The sequence below is a fragment of the Mobula birostris genome, chromosome 2, assembly GCF_030028105.1.
Source record: "Mobula birostris isolate sMobBir1 chromosome 2, sMobBir1.hap1, whole genome shotgun sequence".
Taxonomy (NCBI): domain Eukaryota; kingdom Metazoa; phylum Chordata; class Chondrichthyes; order Myliobatiformes; family Myliobatidae; genus Mobula; species Mobula birostris.
This window is the reverse complement of record NC_092371.1, coordinates 119,879,832-119,904,069: the sequence shown is the minus strand read 5'-3', so window position 1 is coordinate 119,904,069 and position 24,238 is coordinate 119,879,832. Positions and strand designations below refer to the sequence as shown.

The 24,238-nt window shown below is 38.9% G+C and overlaps 1 protein-coding gene across 2 annotated transcripts in view; it reads right to left on the bottom strand.

Annotated features, from left to right (window-relative positions):
- tmem87b (transmembrane protein 87B) overlaps positions 1–24,238 on the bottom strand; it is a 48,641-nt gene that overhangs the window by 10,165 nt on the left and 14,238 nt on the right. The window contains exons 4-15 of one of the 2 annotated variants that reach the window (XM_072246989.1): positions 20,144–20,287; positions 20,007–20,060; positions 16,598–16,666; positions 16,382–16,423; positions 15,715–15,814; positions 10,048–10,109; positions 9,255–9,438; positions 8,043–8,142; positions 5,907–6,000; positions 2,981–3,051; positions 722–831; positions 583–641 (exon numbers count right to left, since the gene is read on the bottom strand). In XM_072246989.1, the coding sequence (XP_072103090.1) occupies positions 583–641; positions 722–831; positions 2,981–3,051; positions 5,907–6,000; positions 8,043–8,142; positions 9,255–9,438; positions 10,048–10,109; positions 15,715–15,814; positions 16,382–16,423; positions 16,598–16,666; positions 20,007–20,060; positions 20,144–20,287 (1,089 nt within the window). The remainder of the gene's footprint in view (positions 1–582; positions 642–721; positions 832–2,980; positions 3,052–5,906; positions 6,001–8,042; positions 8,143–9,254; positions 9,439–10,047; positions 10,110–15,714; positions 15,815–16,381; positions 16,424–16,597; positions 16,667–20,006; positions 20,061–20,143; positions 20,288–24,238) is intronic. The other variant, XM_072246997.1, reaches the window with a different exon arrangement.

The window sequence follows — 24,238 nt, the reverse complement described above, 5'->3', positions numbered from 1 at the left end:
AACTTCCCACCATAATCTCACAAAAGCATTTTAACACCAGAACACAAGCAGTATAGATCATTAGAAATGCGGGGACAGACAGTCAACGACGCGCCCCCCCCCACCATCCCCCCCCACCGCCCAGAGCGTCACAATATATTATTTTTTCCAAGATCCTGTAAGTTGAAAAATTGGCTAATTAGATCATTTTAAAACTACAGCTTTACTATGGAATCCATGACAAATTAGGGGCACCAGTTGTATTTTCACACTGCCAGTTCTTGAGAGATGCTTATGTATATTTTGGGAGTAGTGCCAATCGCGGAAAAAGTGTTACAATTTTGAAGACCAAAGGAATTATGATCAAATATTAGTGCTCTTTAACACAGTGGGACTAAGCAGTACAGCATTGTTTCAGGATTATTAACAATCACTCAGTTAAGACCACCATCTACACTGGGAATCAAGATCAGTTTATGTATTGTAAACCCTGTAACATTTTGAAACTGTACTTGATAAAAACTTTCATCTAACGCAGCATTTCTAAAAGGCTAACAGCCAGTCCACAGCAAAAAGTATAAATGAAACATTTTAGCAACTTACTGACTGACATGGCGTCAACCTGAATTTCTTTGTTGTCCATATCATAAACCCAACTGATGCTGTAAATTAAAGACACGCATTAACAAAGGAAAATTAGTCTATTCATTTCAATAACTTGGATGTACTGGAAATGACTTACCTATTATTGCCAAAATTAATGTATTGGTAAAATGTCTGTATAGTGAAAGTTTCACTGTATTTTTCCTTAATTTTAATGTTTTAATTGTTTGAGCCAGGCTGACAAATATGTAGCAAAAGTTAAGGAGAACATCAAATTAGAGGTTTTTAAAAAAAAAGGAATATAATCACTACAGGTTCACAATCCCTTATCCGAAATTCTGAAATCCAAAAAGCTCGGAAAACCGAAGGTTTTTTTTTGCCAACAGCTGATGTCACTCAGGTGTGACGTGGTAGCACTAGCAGAGGCTGCCAGACATCAGTTGTGGATCAGCACTCGTACTGCTTACACGTACATTTGCTGATATTTTGTGTTCACCTCCTGCCCCATTTGTAATTCCCACATTGGTCTTATCAGTTACCTCAGTATCAGAGTGGAAGTCATTCTCAATTCTGAAGGACCATACAAGGAGGAAAATATTTTGCACAACTTTTTAATATTAAAATGCATGACATTTATTGCTATAAAGATAAATAAAGGAAAATGCAGTAGGAAAGTTAGGCAATAACTGAGCAGCTTGTGTCTGATATCACCGTACATGAATTCATGCAAGGAATTAATTTATAAACATCCCTGAAGCTACAGCACAGAAATCTGTCCTCTCTGGATTGAGAGATTAGAACTTAACTGAATATGGCTTGTGTCCAATAGCAAGTTAATTCAATTCTGCAGTAAAATATTTCATGCTGCCATTATAAACCAAATAACCATCAGTACTCTAAAATGGCTCTGCTTTTTATAATGTGACAACGTTGTGTAAGTTTACTAATCTAATTCTGTTCATTTTTGAACGTGGATAATTTTAGGTTTGTTTAAATACTTGGACCATACTACATTCAACAGAATCAAGTATTTGTATTCAAAAGAATTATGTATATCCGTGTATGAAACCACAGGCAAACTTTGTGGAAAAACTCTGCCTTGTGTTTGCTAATGTTGCATCTCATTAAGTTGCATTATATTCTACTTTTGGTTGCTAAAAATAAAAATTTTACAATATAATTTAAATAACTTATGCTTTGCAATCAATTTAATTAGTAGTGAGCAGTCAGATGTCGGTGTGGTATAGGTAGGACTTGTGAATCTGACATTGTACTGAAGCTGCTATTTATGAAGGATATTCACCAACACAAGCCTATATCAAGCAAAGCCAAGGGGGATATTGATCAAGAGTTGAAATCAGATTTCCTTTCCTGTTAAATGTTTAAGAAGTCCAGTTAGAGGAAGACAGCAAACAAGATAAAAGCAGCAAATTACATGCAAACTGATCGATATGGCAAATCAGCAGAGCAGATCTTACTAAGGGAAAAATCAAATGAACAGCAGCAAAGAGAACAGAATAGAAAAACAGCAGCTTAAACTGAAGATTAAATACAATGGCAGGAGGAGAAGATGGCGGCGCGATGCAGCTTGCAGCGGCCACTCCGGTGGTGATGTCTGTTATCTGTCAAGTAGGGTGCCGTGCACAATCCTGATTTGATGAAGATAGATGTGAGAGCACAGAGGAACATCTGGTGAAACTTCTGAAATGCCTGTTTCACTGCTGCTGTTACTGTGTGATCCAGAATCTCCGGAGGGGAAGGCCCCGAGTCCTCGGCTTTGCTCGTTGCTCGGTGGCCGGGTCGGGGTCAAAGCGCTCGGCAGAGGATGGTGCTCAGTGCTTGGTGTCCGAGGGCTGGTCGGAGGCTCCAAGTTTTCGGATGGACTCAGAGTCCGCTGTGGTCAGGTGCTTCCAATGGTGCGGCATCGGCAAGTTTGCAGCGCTTGGAGGATCATGGCACGGAGAGTTTCTCCCTTCTACCATCTGCGTGATATGAGGTATCGGGACTTTGAGACTTTTTTTTTTACCGTGCCCATGGTCTGCTCTTTATCAAAATACGGTATTGCTTTGCACTGTTGTAACTATATGTTATAATTATGTGGTTTTGTCAGTTTTAGTCCTGGTTTGTCTTGTGTTTCCATTCTGGAGAAACACTATCATTTTTTAATGCATGCATTTCTACATGACAATAAACGAGGACTGAGTGTCCTCATAATCTAAAAATATATATATTTGCACAAATAATGTTGCTGTCCAGCAACCATAAAGGTCACAAGGTCTGAAAACGTTGACTATACAGTTACTGAACATGGATTTTCAGCCTATATTCTCTTATACAGAATTTTTCAGCTGAATATCTTGATCTTTTGAGAAAACATAGGGAACTTGAGAAGGATATGAACCAGACAAAACAGGAATCGATTAATGCTAAAAATATATCAGCGACCAAGACTGGAACACTTCTTCGATCCTGCAGTGTTGGAGAAAAGAAATATTACTTTTTCTGAAAACTAGTTACACTGGTATGAAAAAGTAACAATTAGTATCAGTTTAAATGTTGGATTACTTACTAATCCTTGCAGACCAAATTAAGATTTTATATTAAAAAACAGAATATGGAATTAAATTTCTGCATATACTGCATGGAAATTAATCCATAGTATCCAAATAAGGAATCAGCAGACAGGCAGCCGCACAACTTCCATAAAAACTTCCAGTAACAGCTCTTTCCCCCGTCTCCTTTCCCTTCAGGACTAGAAACATATACAATAGCAGTGGCATGTAACATACCACCCTGCTAAGTGACATCTTGGTCCCAACTATCCCACCAAGAATCATCTTACAAAACAATCGTATTGGTATTTCAGTGGAATAAAGGAAATTACAAACGTTTGTACAATAGCATGAGAGGGGAACTGGCCAAAGTTGACTGGAAAGGGACACTAACAGGAAGGACAGCAAAGCAGCAATGGCTGGAGTTTTTGTGAAAAATGAGGGAAGTGCAAGACAGATATATTTTAAATAAAAAGAATTTTTCGAATGGAAGGAGGACACTACCGTGGCTGACAAGTGAAGTCAGAGCCAAAGTAAAAGCAAAAGAGAGGGCATACAAGGAAGCCAAAGCAGGAGGGAAGATAGAGGATTGGGAAGCTATTAAAAACTTGAAGGAAACTAAGAAAGTCATTAGGAAGGAAAAGATGAATTATGAAAGGAAGCTAGCAACTAATATTAAAGATACTAAAAGCTTTACGTATATAAGGGTAGAAGAGTTGAGGGTAGATATAGGACCAATAGAAGATGGCACTGGAGAAATTGTAATGAGACACGCAAAGGTGGCAGAGGAACTGAATGTATATTTTGCATCAATCTGCACAGTGTCAATAGATTCTGGCATTGTACTGGATGACTGGAAAATTGCAAACATTACTCCACTATTTAAGAAGGGTGGGAGGCAGCAGAAAGAAAACTAGATCCGTTAACCTGACATCAGTGGTTGGGAAGTTGTTGGAATCGGTTGTTAGGGATGAGACTACTGAGTACCTGGAGGCACATGACAAGATAGGCCAAAGCCAGAATGGTTTCCTGAAAGGAAAATTCTGCCTGACTAACTTTCTGCAATATTTTGAGGAAATTACAAGCAGGGTAGACAAAGGAGATGCAGATGTGGTGTACTTGGATTTTCAGAAGGCCTTTGACAAGGTGCCGCACATGAAGTTGCTTCGCAAGATAAGGGCCCATGGAATTACAGGGGAGTTACTAGCATGGGTGGAGCATTGGCTGATCGGCAGAAAACAGAGAGTGGGAATAAAGGGATCCTATTCTGGCTGGCTGCTGGTTACCAGTGGAGTTCCACAGGGGTCAGTGTTGGGACTGCTGCTTTTTACGATGTATGTCAATGATTTGGACTATGGGATTAATGGATTTGTGGCTAAATTTGCTGATAATACAAAGATAGGTAGAGGAGTAGGTAGTGTAAGGAAACAGAGAGCCTGCAGAGAGACAGATAGTTTAGGGGAATGGGCAAAGAAGTGGTAAATGAAATACGATGTTGGAAAGTGTATGGTCATGCACTTTGGTGGAAGAAATAAATGGTCAGACTATTATTCAGATGAGGAGAGAATTCAAAATGCAGAGATGCAAAGGGATTTGGGAGTCCTTGTACAGGATATCCTAAAGGTTAACCTTCAGGTTGAGTTGGTGAAGGTGGTGAATGCAATGTTGGTATTCATTTCTAGAGGTATAGAATATAAGAGCAGAGATGTGATATTGAGGTTCTGTAAAGGTACTCGTGAGACCACACTTGGGAGTTTTGTGTGCAGTTTTGGGCTCCTTATTTTAAAAGGATATACTGACATTGGAGAGGGTTCAGAGAAAATTCACAATGATACCGAACAAGGAACTTCTGGCAGCTCTTGGGTTGTATTCCCTGGAGTTCATGAGAATGAGGGAGAATCTCATAATTCCAAATGTTAAAAGGCCCAAACAGATTATTTCCTATGGTAGCGGAGTCTAGGGTAAGTGGGCATGACTTCAGGATCGAAGGACGTCCATTTAGAACAGAGATGTGGAGAAATTACTTTAGTCAGAGGGTGGTAAATCTGTGGAATTTATTGTCACGACCAGCTGTGGAGGCCAAGTCATTGGGTGCATTTAAGGCAGAGATAGATAGGTTCTTGATTAGCCAGGGCATCAAAGGGTATGGGGAGAAGGCAGGTGAGTGGGGATGACTGGAAGAATTGGATAAGTCCATGATTGAAAGGCGGAGCAGACTCGATGGGCCAAGTGGCCTGCTTATGGTCTTAAGTCTGACTTAGATTCCTATAATAGTATCCAATTGTTAAAATTGTGTTTTCACAAAAGCAAGCCCATTCTATGCAAATCATGACTTGAACTTACATCAATCCTAAATTTAGATTTTACTATTTTCAACCTTTACGCTCTCAAACCAATTCATTCAACATTTCTATTCTGCTTAACATCATTTAGTAGTTCCCTGAGGCCAATTCCAAAGCTGAAGATGCAAATTCTAATAATTTGTTATTCATATTCTTGCTATGAATCAGTTTGGTTCTTGGAGGCTTTTAACTTTTTTTTATTGTTGTCATCAAGACTAAAAATGGACAAAAAATGTGGCATGTGCTTCCTCTGATAGAAGGCCTGCTGACCTAATTAGGCAGTTTAGCATTCTCTTTAGTTTCTTGATGCACTAAATACCACAGACCCACGTAAACAAGAAAAGTCACTTTTGAGAACGCGCATAAACAAAAATTCTGCAAACCCTTTAAATGAAAGGTTCTGAAATTAGATTTAATTATTTTACTTTACCCCGGTAATTCTCAAAACTCCTTCAACAGCTGCAAAAGCCAGGTAGAGGCCTCCCAAGCCAATCACTCTGTGCATTACTGTGCCTAATCGAGGCCTGCAAACAGATAGAGGAGGTGTGCTTGAAAACATTTACTTTATTTTTAGGTAAGGTGAATATATGAAATTGAACAATAAGCCACTTCATTTCTACACTGCTCAAGATCATGCTGATTTTTTTCTTGAAATCTCAGGTGCAAAACTGCACTAATCCAAAATCTCCACCCACTGCAACTCATCTACCGTTGAAATAGGTTTACAGTGAACACCATTTCCCTGACTCTACAGTCACCTCTGGCGCATCTGAACAGTGAAGACACCCAAGTTAGAAAACGTTTATAAACAGCTTTGATTTAAAACTATAATTCCTAGCAAACTCAAACTCGGAGACCTGCATGTCAGCATGTCCTTCTACAGATGGATTCCTGGGTTCCTGATCAAGAGCCCACAAATAGCAAATTTAGACATCTACAACTCTATCACAATTTTTCTAAACACCGATCATCCCCCTGCTCTACTGTACACACACAATTGCATAGCCAGATTGTGCTCCAACTTCGTTGACAAGTTTGTAGATGATACTACTATAGTGGGCTGCATCTTGAAAAACGACAGTGTATCAGAAGGAGATGGAGAGCTTGGTAACATTATAACCTTTCCATCATTGACAGCAAAACAAAGAGCTGATCATTGACTTCAGGAAGGCTGCTGGTGCACGTGCTCCTGTTTACACTAATGGTGAAGAGCTTGATGGGTTCCATTTCTTACATCATCTACAGCCTGTACTGGTCCAACCACATAGAAGCCACAGTCAAGAAAGCTCACCACATCTCTACTTCCTCAGAAGGCTAAAGAAATTAGGCATATTCCTGATGATCCTTACCAGTCTTTAAATCAATGTACCAAAGAAAGCCATCCTATCTGCCAACTACTCTGCCTGTGACCACAAGAAGCTGAGAGTTGTGGACATCACTGGAACCTGCTTCCCCTTCATGGACACTGTCTATACTTTACTGCCTCAGTAAAGCAGCCAGCATCCACCCTGTCACACCATCTTTTCCACTCTCCCATCAGAGAGAAGATACAAAAGTCTGAAAGCACATAGCACCAGACTCAAGATCAGCTTCTACCCCGCTGTAATAAGACTATTAAATAGTTTCCTAGTACAAAAAAAAATTAGACTCTTGACCTTGCAATCTATGATCTTGCATTTTATTGCTTACCTGCAGTGCAATCTATAGCTATTACACTTTACAGTGCGTTATTGTTTTATCTTTTTAAAAAACCTTAATGCATTGTGTAATGATTTAATCTGTACCAACAGAATGCAAGACAAACCTTCACTATCACAGTACATATGGCAATAATAAAGCAATACCAGCTAGGAGGAAACCGTGTGATCTGAACCTAATATATCTGTGGCTTATATAAATCAACCTAAAGCTAAAGTAGTAGAAAAAAACATAACTGTACAAACAGGATTCAGGCTGGAAGTTCTAGATACAACCCAGCTACAAACCAGTAACAATGCATATACCAGCAATGGTTCCAATCACTAGAGAAAGAAAATTCTCAAGAAAATGGTAGAAATTTTCACTTAGAACCAAACAAGTTACTCAAGGGCATACAGCAAAGTTTAACTTAGAAATTTTGAGGAGGAAAAACGAAGGACTGATAAGGTAAAGCATTTGATACAGTTTTCATGAATGTATGACTCATGCAGCTTAAGGATCAACAAAAAAGAAAAATCCCAAGGGACTCAGGAAAGATATTTATTAAATTGCAATAGCTCAAGACGACAACTTTTTCAGTATGGGCCAAAGGGCCTGTTTCTAAGTTGTACAACTCCATGACTCAATTATTAAAACAGAGAGAAAATATTCCCTTGGGTGGGGAACACAAGAGTATAATCTTAAAATTAGAGCTGGGTCTTTTAGGACTGAAAAATAAGGGCATTTTTCCTCACTGTGATAATGGCAATCTAGAACACCATATACAAAAATGAAGTGAAATCTATGCCAGTTGAAATATCTAAAACTGTCTGATAGATCTTTCTAAGAATAACATGCCCCAAATAAAAGGTTTTGAGTAAATACTCACTTAACTATTCCATATCCCAAGCTTACAATGATCACAAGGAGCCGAGCTAATGTTCTTTTCAAAGCAGAAATAAGTTCTGCAAAGACTAGAAGACCTTGCACTGTAAGAAAAAAAAAATCAGGCATCTTAAACTTTCCTTACCAAATTACTATGGACATTTAAAAATAGTTTACTCAAAAATAGAGGCTTTATGCCATAAACATACCATAGCACCATGAAGTAGGGATACAGTAACTGGACGTCAGGTTCAGCACAACAAACAAGAGGAAATAAACAGAAGGAAGAGAGATACTTTCAAAACCACCTACTGATACATAGACCAGCAAGCCTCAAGATGTAGTTAACTTGCTACTTCATGACACAAATTTTTCAAAAAGGAACCCTGATTCTTCCATTATATGTGAATAAAAATTATTAGCAAGTAAATCCTGCAACAAATTAATTTTATGATATTTGTTCTACTAGATCAGACTGACTTCCAACTCAAATGTAATTTAAAAAATGAACACAATTTCTGCAGTGAGTCACAAGCTTTATAAAGTCTTGTTGTGTTCTTATGAAATGTTTTAACAATTAAAAGATGTCATGGAATACAATTTCTGTTTCAATGAAAGCAGCAAGGAATGAATGCATATGGTAATCTTAATGAACCTTACCTATTGAATGACGTGCTCAGCGCTCATGTTCTGAGAGTAATACACATCTCATTTTAACAAAACATGAATGGCATAGAATTTCATTAATGTAAGATGTGAATTAAACTGGAGTTTAGACATAGAAAATACTTGCAATTTTTCTTGCAAAATGGAAATGCCATCAAGCATATTTAATTACATTCCAAAATTTTACATAGACATATTCACTATTGAAGAAACTGAGAATCAAGGAGCTCCAGAAAAATCAGAAATCTTTGTAAAGATTAGCTTCTTTTATCCACCTACAAAAACTCAGATTATTGAAAGTGAAACTTAGATAAACCTCTCCCATTTATGAAAAAAAAAGCGCCATGGCTTACGCCAATATAATTCTGTTGAATATCAAGATTAACAAAGATGCATTTGAGACTGTTCAGTTTGAATGCATCACATTTCAAAAATAGATTCAAACTGGATGATTATTTGTTTATGCTTTCAAGTTGTTAACATCTCCTGTTTAACACCTAACATGACATCAAACTTCACTTTCATTAAGCAGATCATGAACTAAACGTACCAGATGTTCCACGAATATTTGTGTTTTGATATTCTGCATAGAATACAGCTTTTTCCAACATTCCAAGAAAAATCACTGCAGCTATCCAGAACTGGATCCTCAACAAATCTTTCCAATAACACGCAGACCAGAAAAGCCAAAAGATTCCGTAAATTATGTATATGATGCACATTACCATATAAAACTGTGGGGGGAAATTAAAATCAGAATAATTAACTAAGAACACAAGGCAAAAATTTAACACAAACACTAAACATAATATAGGGAAGAACTTAGCAACCAAAGGAAGGGGCTTATGTGAAAGCAAATACCATGCTTTTATTATTCGGAAAAAAATAGTGAAGGAGGAGATTGCATTTCTGACTCCTGTAACAATAAATCTATTGCATCAGCAAGAGTTGGGTTTGCTTGGGATCAAGTGGCACATAGTGAGGTAAAAGACACAAGGAAATAGATAGGTAATATCACAATTTCATTGAGATAATGGCCTGTAAACATTGAGAATTCAATGCATATGTGGAAAGCTTGGAGGTTGAGATTTCTTAATGTTTCAGGCATCATAATTATGTTTGTCTAAAATAACAGGCAGAAGTATGTTATTTTGTTCAAGAATATCACAATGTCCAAAATTACACTCAGCAGAACAAGCCAAAATCCACATTTACAAAATAATATTACAAAATGGCATTTTATGCAAGAAATGTATGCTGATTACTTAATGCACAAAAGAACTGGAAGCATGGAATGCCTGCACATGCAATAATTACCAGCACAACAGGTACTTCATACTTACAATCATCAGTGGAAATTCAGTCGCTGAGATGAATCCATGAGAGCCTTGCATCAATACCATTACTGCAAAGGATAATTCAATTATTGAACACTGAATATGCAAGATGATTTGAACCTCAAACTACAAAATTTAAGTCAAAATAACTAACTAAATAGGATCATTTTGAGATCAGATACGTTGATAGGGAAAATACAGAAGGTGATCATTTAACTCATCACCCGGAATCTTGAGTAAATTTTTCATCAAAATTTGTTAACATTTCAGTCATTGCATGCCATCTTGGTCAATGTCTCCCATCCACTACATAATGTACTGGGTGGGCACAGGAGTACATTCAGCCAGAGACTCATTCCTCTGAGATGCAGCACAGAGCGTCATAGGAAGTCATTCCTGCCTGTGGCCATCAAACTTTACAACTCCTCCCTTGGAGGGTTAGACACCCTGAGCCGATAGGTTGGTCCTGGACTTATTTCCTGGCATAATTTACATATTATTATTTAACTATTTATGGTTCTATTACTATTATTTATGGAGCAACTGTAACGAAAACCAATTTCCCCCCGGATCAATAAAGTATGACTATGACTATTGGAAATGATTAGTAGAAGCTCAAAATAAATGAGAATAAGATCTGATTTTTTTAAAATGATGATTAATAAATACTGGGTAGGGTAATGGGTTGAGCTCTCGCTGATAATCCAGTTCAAACCTTTGTATCTCATACATGTCCCTCAGCTACCAAACAGTGCTTTGGGTTAATATTTCATTCCCAAAAAAAAACCCAAACAAACCAGGAAAATTAGCCAAACTCAAGCTTCAAATTGCAACAAAAGGGAAAGGTAGGGGAGAGGACAAACAAGGTCTGTGGTGGGATGGGAATGATGTAATGAAACGTGATCATGAAGTTAGTTGAAGGAGAGTGGCAAAGGCAAGTGAATAACAAATAATGTTTATAGATGAGGTGTATATAGGAGGAAATGAATAAGATACGATGTTATTAGGAGAGAAGCAAAAAAAAGCAACACAAGGTTGGAAATATCAGACTGGAATGGCTGATTTCTTAATACAATATCAGGATGCAGAGATTTACAAGGATGTTGCCTGGATTGGGGAGTATGCCTTACAAGAATATGTTGAGTGAACTTGACCTTCTCTCCTTGGAGCAACGGAGGATGAGAGGTGACCTGATAGAGGTATGTAAGATGAGAGGCATTGATTGTGTGGATAGTCAGAGGCTTACTCCCCAGGGCTGAAATAGCCAACACGAGAGGGAACAATTTTAAGGTGCTTAGAAGTAGATACAGAGGAGATATCAGGGGTAAATGTTTTTTAAAAAAAAACAAAACAAAACAAAACAGGATGGTGAGTGCATGGAATGGGCTGCTGCTGATGGTGGTGGAGGCGGATATGAGAGGGTCTCTTAACAGGCTCCTGGATAGGTACATGCAGCTTAGAAAAACAGAGGGCTATGGGTAACCCTAGGTAATTTCTAAAGTACATACATGTTCGGCGCAGCATTGTGGGCCAAAGGGCCTATATTGTGCTGTAGGTTCTCTATGTAACACCAGTGAGAAAACAAAGGTCAAAGTAGGAGCGCAATGGTGAATTCCAGTATTGGTTTCCATTCCTAGCCTTAGATTCCCACAGCTTCTTTGACCTTCTCACATCCTGCTTCCTGCAAGAATTCCATTCAATTTTGTCAGTTTCTATTCCATCTGCTCTTACAATGCAATATTCTAATTGCTTTGATTTTTGGCTTTTATCAATCAACCATGGCTTTCACTCCACTATAGTTATCAGAATCCTCAACCACAGCTGTTTGACTTTTCACATTTCAGCATTCACCCAACCTCCTACAGACCAGAAGGACTGTATTCATCTTGACATTATCATCCACAAGCTCTAGCATGACAAGTCAATAGCATCACCAAGAAAGATCATTTTGAAGGGACAATCATCTCCAGAATGTTCTGATTTATCTCCACAAACCGTGACACTGCTTCACATAACACCTTCCAATGCAACAGCAGACATGCAGTATCTCTGGTACTTAACTTTGATGAAATGCCATTGCCTAGTTTCATGATACATATCTACTCTTCTTTCTTTGACTTCATACTTAATTCACCCAGTCTTTAGCAGGTGATTTCTTTTTATTTCTTTGACAATAACTTTTAATCCTTCAGCCAGATTGGTTATAAAGTTACAAACACACATTAAGCGTAATAAACAGCCAATATTATTAGGTAGTTTGGCACAAGGTACAAAATTTGGTTCATAGTTTAATGTACTGGAAATGTGCAAATGTAAGTGGCTTTTGCTATTCAATAAAGAGAATCCATGACATGTGATTTTTTAAAATTAATTTTGTTTGGCAAACTGTTAAAAAAGCATGACTTAATTCTTGATAGTTGCCCAGAAAGACTGAGAATGGCTTGAAGAGGTAAAAAAAACACTTTAAGAGGAGAAAAGGTACTTCTGGAGGCAGGAGTTAATGACAAGCACATATACAATATATAGATTATAATAGTTATAAGAAAAAGTTTGTTAACCCTTTGCAGTTTGCTGTTTTCTGCATTAAGTACTCAAAATGTGGTCTGATCTTCATTCTGAGTCACAATAATAAACACAATCTGCTTTAACTAATAACACAGACAATTGTACTTTTCATGTCTTTATTGAATACATTTTTTAATCATTCACAGGACAGGCTAGAAAAAAGGTGAACCCTTGTATTTAATTACTGGTAGAACCTCCATTAGCAGCAATAACCTTCTCTGAATGTTTCCTGTAGTTGCTGATCAGACTTAGTGAGGAGGAATTTTAGACTATTCCTCCAAACAAAACTGTTTCAGTTCATCCACATTTCTGGGATAACTTGCATAAACAGCCTTCTTCAGTTCATACCACAGCATCTCGATTGAGTTAAGGTCTGAATCTGACTTGACTTTTCTTTTCAGACCATTTTGTTGTTGATTTACTCATATTTTGGATCATTGTCTTGTTGCATCATCCAACTTCCATTAAGCAGGTGATGATCACTACCCTGACGTTCTCCTGTAAAATGTCTTGATACAATTTTGAATTCATTGCTCCCTCAACAATTGCAAGCTGTTCACCAGGCCATGAGGCAGCAAAGCAGCGCTAAACCATGATGCTCCTTCCCCAATGCTTCAGTTGGGAGGAGGTTTTGGTGTTGGTGTGCAGTGCCCTTTTCCCTCCAAACATAATGGTGTACATTTCTGCCAAAAAGGTTCACCTTGGTCTCGTTTGTCCACAGCTCATTGCCCCAGAAGCATTGTGGAACATCCAGGTAGTCTTTTGCAAACTTGAGATGTAAAGAAATGTTTTCTTTTTGGAGAGCAGTGGTTTCCTCCATAGTGTCCTTCTATGAAGACCATTCCTGTTCAGTGTTTTTCTTATAGTGGACACAATTTTTTTTTTTGAGAAGAACAAGTTCTGTCAATAACCCGACTTAGTGTGTCTTATAGTATTAAATATACAGGGCAGGGCACCTCTGGAACCCACACCTCCAATTTGATCTCATTGATTGGAACACCCGACTCCAAAAGGTTTTTGTAGAAGGCATTACCCCAGAGGTTCACATTTTTTTTGGACCTAGACTATTATTGTTTAAATGGTGTACTCAGTATTGACAAGAAATAGTACAATTCTTGTGATATCAGTTTAGACAGATTATGTTTGTCTATTATTGTGACTTAATGAAGATCAGACCACATTTTGAGTAACTAATGCAGAAAATCAGATATTTGCAAAGGGCTCACAAACTTTTTCTTGCAATTGTATATTATATACGAACCAGGTTTATGGTCTGCTGAGGGCTAGATTTGTGGCACTCCAGTCCGTGATCCAGAAACACATAAGTGCAGGTATGACTTACAGAAGGCCATTTTAAAGGTGATAGAAAATAATTCTGATAGAGGTTAGAGACAAATTGGATGCACAGCATCCCTGGTAGGGTTGGCAGGCCAGTACCTCCTATAAAGCGAAACCTAACATAAATGGCTGTGATACTTCATTCTCAGATGAACTCAATGCCTTTTAGGCACACTGAAAGGGAGAATAAAACTACAGTGCAAATCCGTGCAGCATATGGTGACCCTGTGATCTGTCTTGAAGGCCGACGTCAGAATTTCTTTCAAGACAGTGAATCATCACAAAGCACCAGGCCCTGAAGGGGTTACTGGTGGGGCCCTGAAAACCTGTGCCAGCCAACTAGCGGACACCTTCAATCTCTCACTGCTACAGTCAGAGGTTCCCACCTGCTTCAAAAAAGCTGACAATCATACCAGTGCCTATGAAGAGCAGGGAGACCTGCTCAACTACTATCACACAGTGGCACTCATCTCCTGTGATCAAATTCTTTGAGGGGTTGGTCAACACCTGTCCAAGGACCTGGACCTGCTGCGATTTGCCTGTTGCCACAATGGGTCTATAGCCGATGCAATCTCACTGGCTCTCCACTTTGCCTTTGATAACCTGGATAATAGTACTAACTACACCAGGCTGCTGTTTATTGATTACAGCTCAGCATTCAGTTCTAATCAACAAGCTACAAAACCTGGCCTCTGTACACCACTCAACAATTGGGTCCTTGACTTCCCCACCAGTAGATCAAAGTGTACACATTAGAAATAACATCTCCTCCTCCCTGACAATCAACACAGGCACACCTCAAGATGCACGCTTAGTCCACTACTCTCCTCTCTCTCTATGCCCACAAATGCGTCGCTAGGCACAGCTCAAATGCAATCTATAAATTCGCCAATGACACAGCTATTGTTGGCAATTTCAGATGGGAACAAGGGGGTGTACACGACAGAGACAGATCAGCTGGTTGAGTGGTGTCGCAGCAACAGTCTTGCACTCAACATCAGTAAAATCAAGGAATTAATTGTGGACTTCAGGAAGGGGAGGTAGAGAGAACACACATCAATCCTCAGGAATCAGAAGTGGAAAAGGTGAGCAGTTTCTAGTTCCTGGTGTCAACATCGGAGAATCTATTTGGGCCCAACATATTGATGTAATTACAAGGGCAACATGGCAGTGGCTATATTCATTGGGAGTTTGAGAATTGGTATGTTATCAAAGACACTTGCAAATTTATACAGATATAATGTGGAGAATATTCTAACTGGTTACATTACCACTTGGTACGGAGGGGCCACTGCACAGGATTGGGAAAATGCTGCAGAAAGTTGAAAAGTCTGCCAACTCCATCCTGAACAATAGCCTTTCCAGCATCCAGGGCACCTTTAAAAGGAGATGCCTCAGTAAGGCAGCAGGCATCATTAAGGACCCCCATCACCCAGGATGTGCCCTCTTCTCATTGCTACCAGCAAGGAGTTGGCACAGGAGCCTGAAATCACTGCAGTATTTCTGGCACAGCTTCTTTCCCTCTGCCATCAGATTTCTGAATGGACAATGAACCCATGAAACACTACCTCAGTTTTTCTCCTCTTATTGCATTACTTATTTAATTTCATTTTTATACATAGTATTGTAAATCATATTTTTATTATGTACTACAATGTACCGCTGCTACAAAACAACACATTTTGTGACATATGCTAGTGATATTAAAACTGATTCTGATAAGTTATAAAATCCAATTCTTTTAGTAAATAAAACATGTTTGGAATTCACCTGTTAAATTCCAGTTACTTTTAATTCTTTCATTGAGAGGTTTGATGGAAAGAATAAATAGATAAGGACCATCCCTCCAGGTCTGTGCCACAATATCACACTACGGAACAAAAAAAAAAGAAAAGTTTAGTTATCTGTTAGTAGTTAGTTAGCTTTTTAGTAAACATTTCCAAATACAACTTGAAATACATTGAGATCAGTTTACTAATCTTTGCCATACCAATGATCATTGGCTAGCTGTCAGAAAATCCACAGGTTCTGTTGAATTTTTATCCAAAATTATCTTGTGACAAAGTGCAAGTAGATGTTGAGAAAGAATATGAGACTCAGCTTCAAGACTCCGAATAAATGACAATCAAATTTCACCAAGAATTCCTTACATGCAGATGCCCCAGTGAAAACCTTAAGGGTAAATACTATCTAGTAACTACAGGGTTTGACAATTTCATCATGAAGTACAATAAAAAAAAAATGCACAATTTGTTTGAAGCCAAAAATCAAGAGAAAAAGTTTCAGTTCAATCTAGGTTGTTTCAAGACATCCATTACTTCTGGTTGTTTCTGCTGTTACTACATATTCCTAGCTTATGCAATATGTTGTTACTGTAGGTGCGAATTTGGTCATCATCCATTAGGATTTGAAAAGACTAACAGCAATAGTTCTGTACCTTTTTTGTTGTAATGTCTCTTTTCCATAAGGAACGAATAGCCTAGAGAAAAATATATTTTTGTTTAAATTGAAATAAACTAATTTGAACTGATCAGTTAAGATAGAATTGTGCACATAGTAGATCAGTAACTATAATCATTGAACAAATTGTTGACACATTACAATCAGGAGACAATATCCTATAACAGTACAACAATTAGAAAAGATACAATACCTTTTTGCCTTCAGATAAATGAAGACTCGCAGTGCCCTTGACATCAGTGTTGGTATTTACCTCCGCATTCTTGAAATAAGATATCAATGTTATCTGGTTAGCTTGAAATACAGCTCATGATCAATTGATACAACTAGATGTTGCATGAAAGGTGCTTAATGTATTTATTTTTCAAGACTAGAGCAGCAGAACAAAATCAAAAACTATAACTATAATTGACTTATTTTGTCAATTGGTATATGGAACAAAGAAACTACCTCGGAATATCTTGGGTAATACAAGTGTAAATCTGTTATAGTGGTACTTCCTTTTAGAATTATGCAAACATCAAGAGGATAAATTCATAGAAGATGAGAAACTTAATCAAAATAAACATTTGAGGGAAACAAGTTATTTTAGATCTGGTAATGTATGATGAGAAAGCACTAATTGTTATTTTCGTTTGCCAGTCTTTGATGACCACCTCACTCATTGCTTTTATTCAGATTTAAGACCATTTCATGTTGAACTAAACCTTATGTTTCTTTTCATTATGACTACATTTCTTTAGAGACACCGAGTGCACGAGTGAAGTGGCCGTCAGAGATCTGCAAACCGCTGTTAAAGTTCTGACAATAAACAATAGCTCATTTGCAAGAACTACTCCTAAGGACTGGAAGGCAACAGATTATTCCACTGTTTGGGGGGTGGGGGGGGGTAAGGAAAACCATAGATCAGGTAATCTAACTGCAGTCAAAGGGAATTCAGAATTCAGGATTTAGTGGTTAGATGAGTTAGAAAATAATAGTATGGGTTGACTTGCCGTGGATTTGTGAAAGGGGAACCTTGGCTGACAATTCTGTTTTTATTAGTTATTGTGGTTACAACTGGCAGAATAGGTATGAGTCAAACCAATTGATGTGATCCATTTGAATTTTCAGCAGGGCTTCAGTGAAGTAGCATAGCAGAGACTAATAAAACATAATCCAATAACTAAAGGAGAGTAAGCAGTAGGAAATTCAGCTCACTGGGCTTACATTTGCCATGTTGTAAGATCAAGGCTCATATTTTGGCTCAGTGTCACCTTTCTGCCTCATACAATTTTATTACCTTAAAATCCAAAAAACAACTTCTCTTGAATATACTCAGCAAGCGAGCCTCACAGCCCTCAGGTACAGCATTCCAAAGATTACCTACCATCTTGGTCATTTCTTCCCCTGAATAACTGATTCCTTACTTTTATCCTGTACTCCCTGGTCTAGGTACCTTAGCCAGCAGAAAGATAAACCCTGCATTTACATGTTAAGCCCTGCAAGAAAAAGTGTTTCAGTATCAATTTTTAGTTTCCTAAAAAAAAGTGTCCTCTTGTAAAAAAGAGAGCAGTCCAAATGAAGGGTCTTGACCCAAAACTTTGACTGCCCACTTCCTTACGTAGATGTACCTGACTTGCCAGATTCTTCCAGTGCTCTGTGTTAGAATAAAAGAGTTAGAGCAATACACCAGTGTTACAGGCCCTTCAGCTCAAGGAGTACATGCCAAACATGATGCCTATCTAGCTGGTCACAATTTCCTGCATTTGGCCCATCTCTAAGCCCTGCCCCTCCGTATTGTTTTATCTGCCTCAGCCACTTCTGGCAGCTTGTTCCTCCTGCTACTCGTCACCTGCTGCATGAAAGTGTTGTCCCACATGCTCCTTTAAAATTTTACCCCTCTCTTCTTAAATCTATCACAGAGAGTTTTGGGCTCCCCTACTATGGAAGAAAAAAAAACATTCATCTTATTTATGCCTCATCATTTTAAACATTTCTATAAGGTCACTTCTCATCCTCCTAATTTCCAAGGAATAAAGCCCGAGCCTGGATAATTTCTCCCTATAACTCAGGCCCTCTAGTCCTGGCAATATTGTCATAACCACTTCCTGTACTCTTACCTGTTTAAGCACATCTCCCCTATAAACAGGGTACAGTATACACAGTATTCCAAACACAACATCACCAATGACTGATGCAACTGTGACATAATGTCCTAACAGCCTGATTGATAGAGGTCAGTATACTAAACACCTTTTTCATCATCTACCCGTGATGCTGCTTTAAATGAACTATGAACTTTACTCCCAGGTACTCCTGTTCCAATACACTACCACATGCCTTACTATTCATTCCTATACTGGTTTGACTTTGTAAAAAATATCACTTCAAACCTATCTTCATTGAACTCCATTTGCCACTCAACATATACCCAACTAATCAAGAATAACATTCTTCATAATCAACAAAACTTCCTTGTTTGTGTCATCCATAGTGATCAAATCTTGTGCTTCGCATCCAAGTCTTTCAGATAAATAAGAATAATAAGTGTCAAAAAGGGTCAAAACACTGACCCTTGTGGAATACTGCTAGTTTTTGGCCTTCATTCAGCAAAAAAAAACCTTCACCACCACCCTCTGCTTCCTACCTCCAAGCCAATTTTAAACCCACCTATCTGGCTCCTTCTGGATTCCATGGCATCTCACCTTCCAGGTGAGCCTACCATGCAGGACCTTATCAAAGGCCTAGCTGAAGTCCACATAGACAACATTCACTGCCCTTTTTCGTTACTTCTTCAAAACCTTAAAGGGTCATCAAGCATGACTTCCCATGGACAACGCCATGCTGACTCCTCCTAATCAGACTGTGTCTAATGCAATGCTGATAGATCCTATCCCTCAGAACTCCACTCCAATAACTTCCCCACTACTGACACAAGGTAAACTAGCCTGCAAGTCCCTGGCTTGTTCCTGTTCCAGATTCTACCATCTATGGTCCCAAGAGTCTCCAGAGAGCAAACCAAATCTGAGTACTATTTATAGGACAGCAGCCTCTTTTGATATAAATTCATTTTATGAGTTTTAGATAGTTTGACTGTTTTATAGAAGCTGGATAATAAACTGAGAATACCAAGGATAAGTGGGGAGATAAGGTTTAAAACACTGCTTGCCTCAGGCACCATGGGTACAGTGCTCACTATTTATCTCCCCATGCCCCCCCCCCCCCCCCCCACCGGACAGATTTTTTGTCATAAAGTGACATTTGCAAGGAATACTGGAACAGACAAAATAAATGAGACTTAATTAGACTGAAGACACAGTTCAATATAAACTATGAGATTCAAGTTATGCAAATACTGTAAATGTAAATATAGATTGAACAAAAATTAGATGCTGAGGTGGAAGAAAAAAATTTCTGGTAAATATCTTCTGGATTTTTGCACTTAACTGAAAAGATGCCAATGTCAGTAATTGAAGACAATATACTGATGTAACAGTGACAGACAATAGTCTGTTAACTCAAAATTATTCAAAAATCCAAACTATGACATCTTTTTAGTACCTGAGTTAGTTGAAAACAATAGAAAATAATTGGTTAACAAAAGTTGTTCTGTTTGTTACCTTAATTACATTTGGTGTCTGTACCACAACAGGTTTTGGAAGATTTTTGCTCATCTAAAAGAGAAGGGTAAAATGCTGACTGAAGGACATAACACAATGTACATTAATAAAGTTTAATATTTCTTCAATATACTCACATTAAACTTAGGGAAGACTTGAATTTTTTCATTGCAAACAATGCTATCAGATTTGTATTCAATATATTGTCCACTGCTGAATGGGTGAGGCTCAAGGCTATGGGTATCACCACCATTATCGGAAAATCTTTTGTCATATATATCCTGATAAAAAGAAAGTACAGTTAAGCTATCAATCTGGTTATAATATGAGCACTTTATATTACACACAGATTTCACTGATCTGAAGTGGTTTAACAAATAATATGAAGACCAGAAGCAGTTGTATAGCTGAACACAGAACAGTACAGCACTGGCCATTTAACCTATGATGTTGTGCCAAACCACACAAACCTATGCCGTGATCAATCTAACCCTTCCATCCTAATTCTCCATTTTTCTTAAATCTGTTTGCATATCCAAGAGTCTTTTAGATGTTCCTATTGTATCAGCCTCCTTCACCACTCCCAGCAGTGCATTCCAGGCACATTTCACTTTTAAAAAAGCCTACTTCTGACATCTCCTCTAAACTTTCCTACACTCATCTCAAGACCTCAAAAGTCAAGCAACATTTATCAGCAAATTACACGTATTACCATATGCTACCTTGAGATTCACTTTATTGCAGGCATTTACAGAAAGAAATATAATATTGCTTACAAAGACTGACAAACAACCATTGTGCAAAACAAGACAAATTGTGCAAAAAAAAACAGAGAATACGAGTTGTCAAGTACATGAAAGCAAGTCTGCAGGTTGTAGAATCAGATTAGAGTTGTGGTGATTGAAGGTCATGCTAGTTCAGGAGCCCGATGGTGTAGGGCAATAACTATTCCTGAACCTCATGGTGTGGGACCCAAGGCTTCTCCTGTCTGATGGCAGCAGTGAGAAGTGAGGACTGCCTGCATGGTGCGGATACTTTATGATGGATTCTGCTTTCTTGTGGCAGCACTATGTAAATGTGCTCAATGGTGGGAAGGGCTTTGCCCAAGTTCTACTGGGGTGTATCCACCACTTTCTGTAGACTTCTCCATTCCTGTACATTAGTGTTTCCATATAGGGTGATATGTAACCAGTTTAGGACACTCTCCACTGTAGATCCACAGAAGTTCAAAATTTTTGGTGATATGCCAAATCTATACAAATTTCTAAGAAAGCAAAGGTGCAGTTGTACCTTTTTTGTGATAGCATTTAGATGCTGGTCCCAGAACACGTGATAACAACAGGAATTTAAAGCTGCTGACCCTTGTCCACCTCTGATGCCCTAATGAGGATTGGCTCATGGACTGTTGGAATCTTCCTCCTGTAGTCAATAATCAGCTCCTTGGTTTTGCTGATGTTGGGTGATAAGTTTTGTTATGGCACCACTCAACCAGATTTTCAATCTCTCTCCTATGCGTCGATTCATCACCACCTTTGCTTCGCCCAACAGTAATGGTCTCAACAAACTTGAATATGGCATTGGAGCTATACTTATACATGCATAGGTATTCATATGATTTTACCCAATTTATGCACACAGGTATAAAGTGATGAAAGCAGGGGGCAAGTGCACAACGTTTGTGGTGCACCTGTGCTGACAGTGATGTGAAGATTTTACCAATCTGTATGAACTGGGGTTTGCAAGTGAGGAAATTGGGAATCTAGATGCACAAGGGGGTATTGAGGCAGAGGTCTTGAAGCTGAGTAATGAATTGAAGGAATGATAGTTGAACACTATGATGAGCATCCAAATGCATACATCTTCACTGTCCATGTGTTCCAAAGCTGACTGAATGGCCAATGAAATGGCACCTGTTGTGACAGTAGGCAGACTGAAGTAGATCACTCAGGCAGGAGTTAAGGCAGGTGCATGGGGTTGAGTAGGATCTGGGATCAGCCATGATGGAATGGCGGAGCAGACTCGATGGGCTGAACGGCCTACTTCTGCTCCACGTCTTATGGTCTTATGATCTGTTTCATGACCAACCTCTGGAAGTACTTCATCACAGAGGATGTAAGTTACTGAACGATAGTCATCGAGGCAGGTTAGCATGTCCTTCTTATGCAACAGTATGATTGAAGCAGGTGGTACCCCACCGTCAAAGCAAAAGGTTGAAAATGTCCATAAATATTCCAGCCAGTTGATTAACACAGGTATATCAGCTGGGTCAGATGTTTTCTGTAGATTCAACCTCCTGAAGGATGCTAGTATGTCAGCCTCAGAGACTGAAAGCACAGGGTTGTCAGGGGCTGTGGGGGTTTGTAAAGATACCTCCACATTCTATTGTACAGTGACCACAAAAGGCATCCAGTTCATCTGGGATCGAAACCTTGTTACTTATATCGCTTGGCTTTGCTTTGTAGGAGCTGTTGAGCATCCATAAGGGATTCAAGTTTAATCCAGAATTGATAGTTTTAATGTGAGATAGCTTTCCAGAGATCATATCTGACCTCTTATACTTTTCTGAATTACCAGTCCTGAACACCACCAATCCAGGGGAAGCCAATGATTTTAAGGGGATACACTTGTTCACAAGTATCTTTATAAAGTATGCAAGAGCCATTACATATCCATTCAGGTCCACTGATGAATGCTTGAACGTGATCGAGTCCAACTTGAAGCCGTCCCACAGCTGTTCCTCTGCCTCCCGTGACCACCTCACCTTTGGTTCTTTGCTCTTCAGTCTCTGCCTAGATGCAGGAAGGAGGAAGACAGCCAGATGGTGCTATTTCCCAAAGTGCATCCAGGTATGAAGTGGTAGGCATCTTTGATGGTAGCATCCATCACAACAGTGGTTAAGGGTATTGGGCCTTCTGGTGCTACAGGTGATGTGCTGTTGGTAGTTGGACAGATTTTTTCAAGCTAGCCTGACCCCTGTAAGGATGCGACAGGTGCCAGGGTCGGTAGTTTTTTTTTAAAAAAACCATGGCACTCAATAAATCAAGTGCTTGCTTGACATCTGCCTTTGGTGGTATATAAACGGCAGTTACTATCACAGTGGATAACTCTCAGTAAGAACAGTCAGCACTTTATCATTAGACGTTTCCAGGTTGACAGAACACGAGTTAGACAAGACTCCTATGTCGAAACACCCTGATGAGTTTATCATGAAGCAGATGATGCCACTTTTGCTCACCAGTTTTTCCCTGATGCCACCACCTAATGGATTTAGAAGCCCTTGGGCTGGAGCACAGCGTTTGGAATGTGTGTTTGTGGTGGTGGGGGGGGGTTCGGGTGGTTGAGCCATGTTTCTATCCTCTGGTATTGGACATTGCAGCAATGGGATAGAGATGCTAGCTGTGCACTATGCCTCTCATCCTCCCTCAATCCAAAGAGAAAAGCCCAATCTTGCTCAACTTCTCATGACAAGGCATTCTCTCTAATCCAGGCAGCATCTTAGTTAATCTCCTCTGCACCTCCTCCAATTCTTCAACCTCCTTGCTTCCTATCATGAAGCCACCAGAACTAAGCACAATACTCCAAATGTGGTCTGACTAGGACTCAATAGATCTGCAACATTACATTGTGGGTCTTGAACTCAATATCCTGAGTAATGAAGACCAACACACCATTTGCCTTGTGAACCATCCTACCAACTTCAAGGGAACTGAGGACTCAAACCACAAGATTAATCTGTTCTCCATACTGCTAGGAATCCTTCCATAAACCATGTACTCTACCTTCAAGTTTGATCTTCCAAGGTCTATCGCTTCACACTTTTCCAGATTGAACTCAATCTCCCATTTGTCTGCCCAGCTATGCATTCAACCCAAACCCTTTTGTAACCTATGACAACCTTCTATACTATCAACAACACTACCAACATTCGTGTCATCTGTAAACATAATCATTCAAATCATTATTTAAGAAAATCAGAGTAGGGGTCCCAGAACAGAACGCTACTAGTCACTGACCTCCAGGCAAAATATCCTCCATTAACCACCACCCTCTGCCTTTTCTCGTCAAGCCAATTCTAAATCCACACAGCCAAGTTTCCATGCAATGCTTCATGACCCTACATGGGAAACCATGTCAAACACCTTACAAAATCCATATACACCACATCCAATGAACTTTCTTTGTCACTTCCTTTAAAAGTCAATCAGATTCATGAGGCACAACCTACCCTTGAC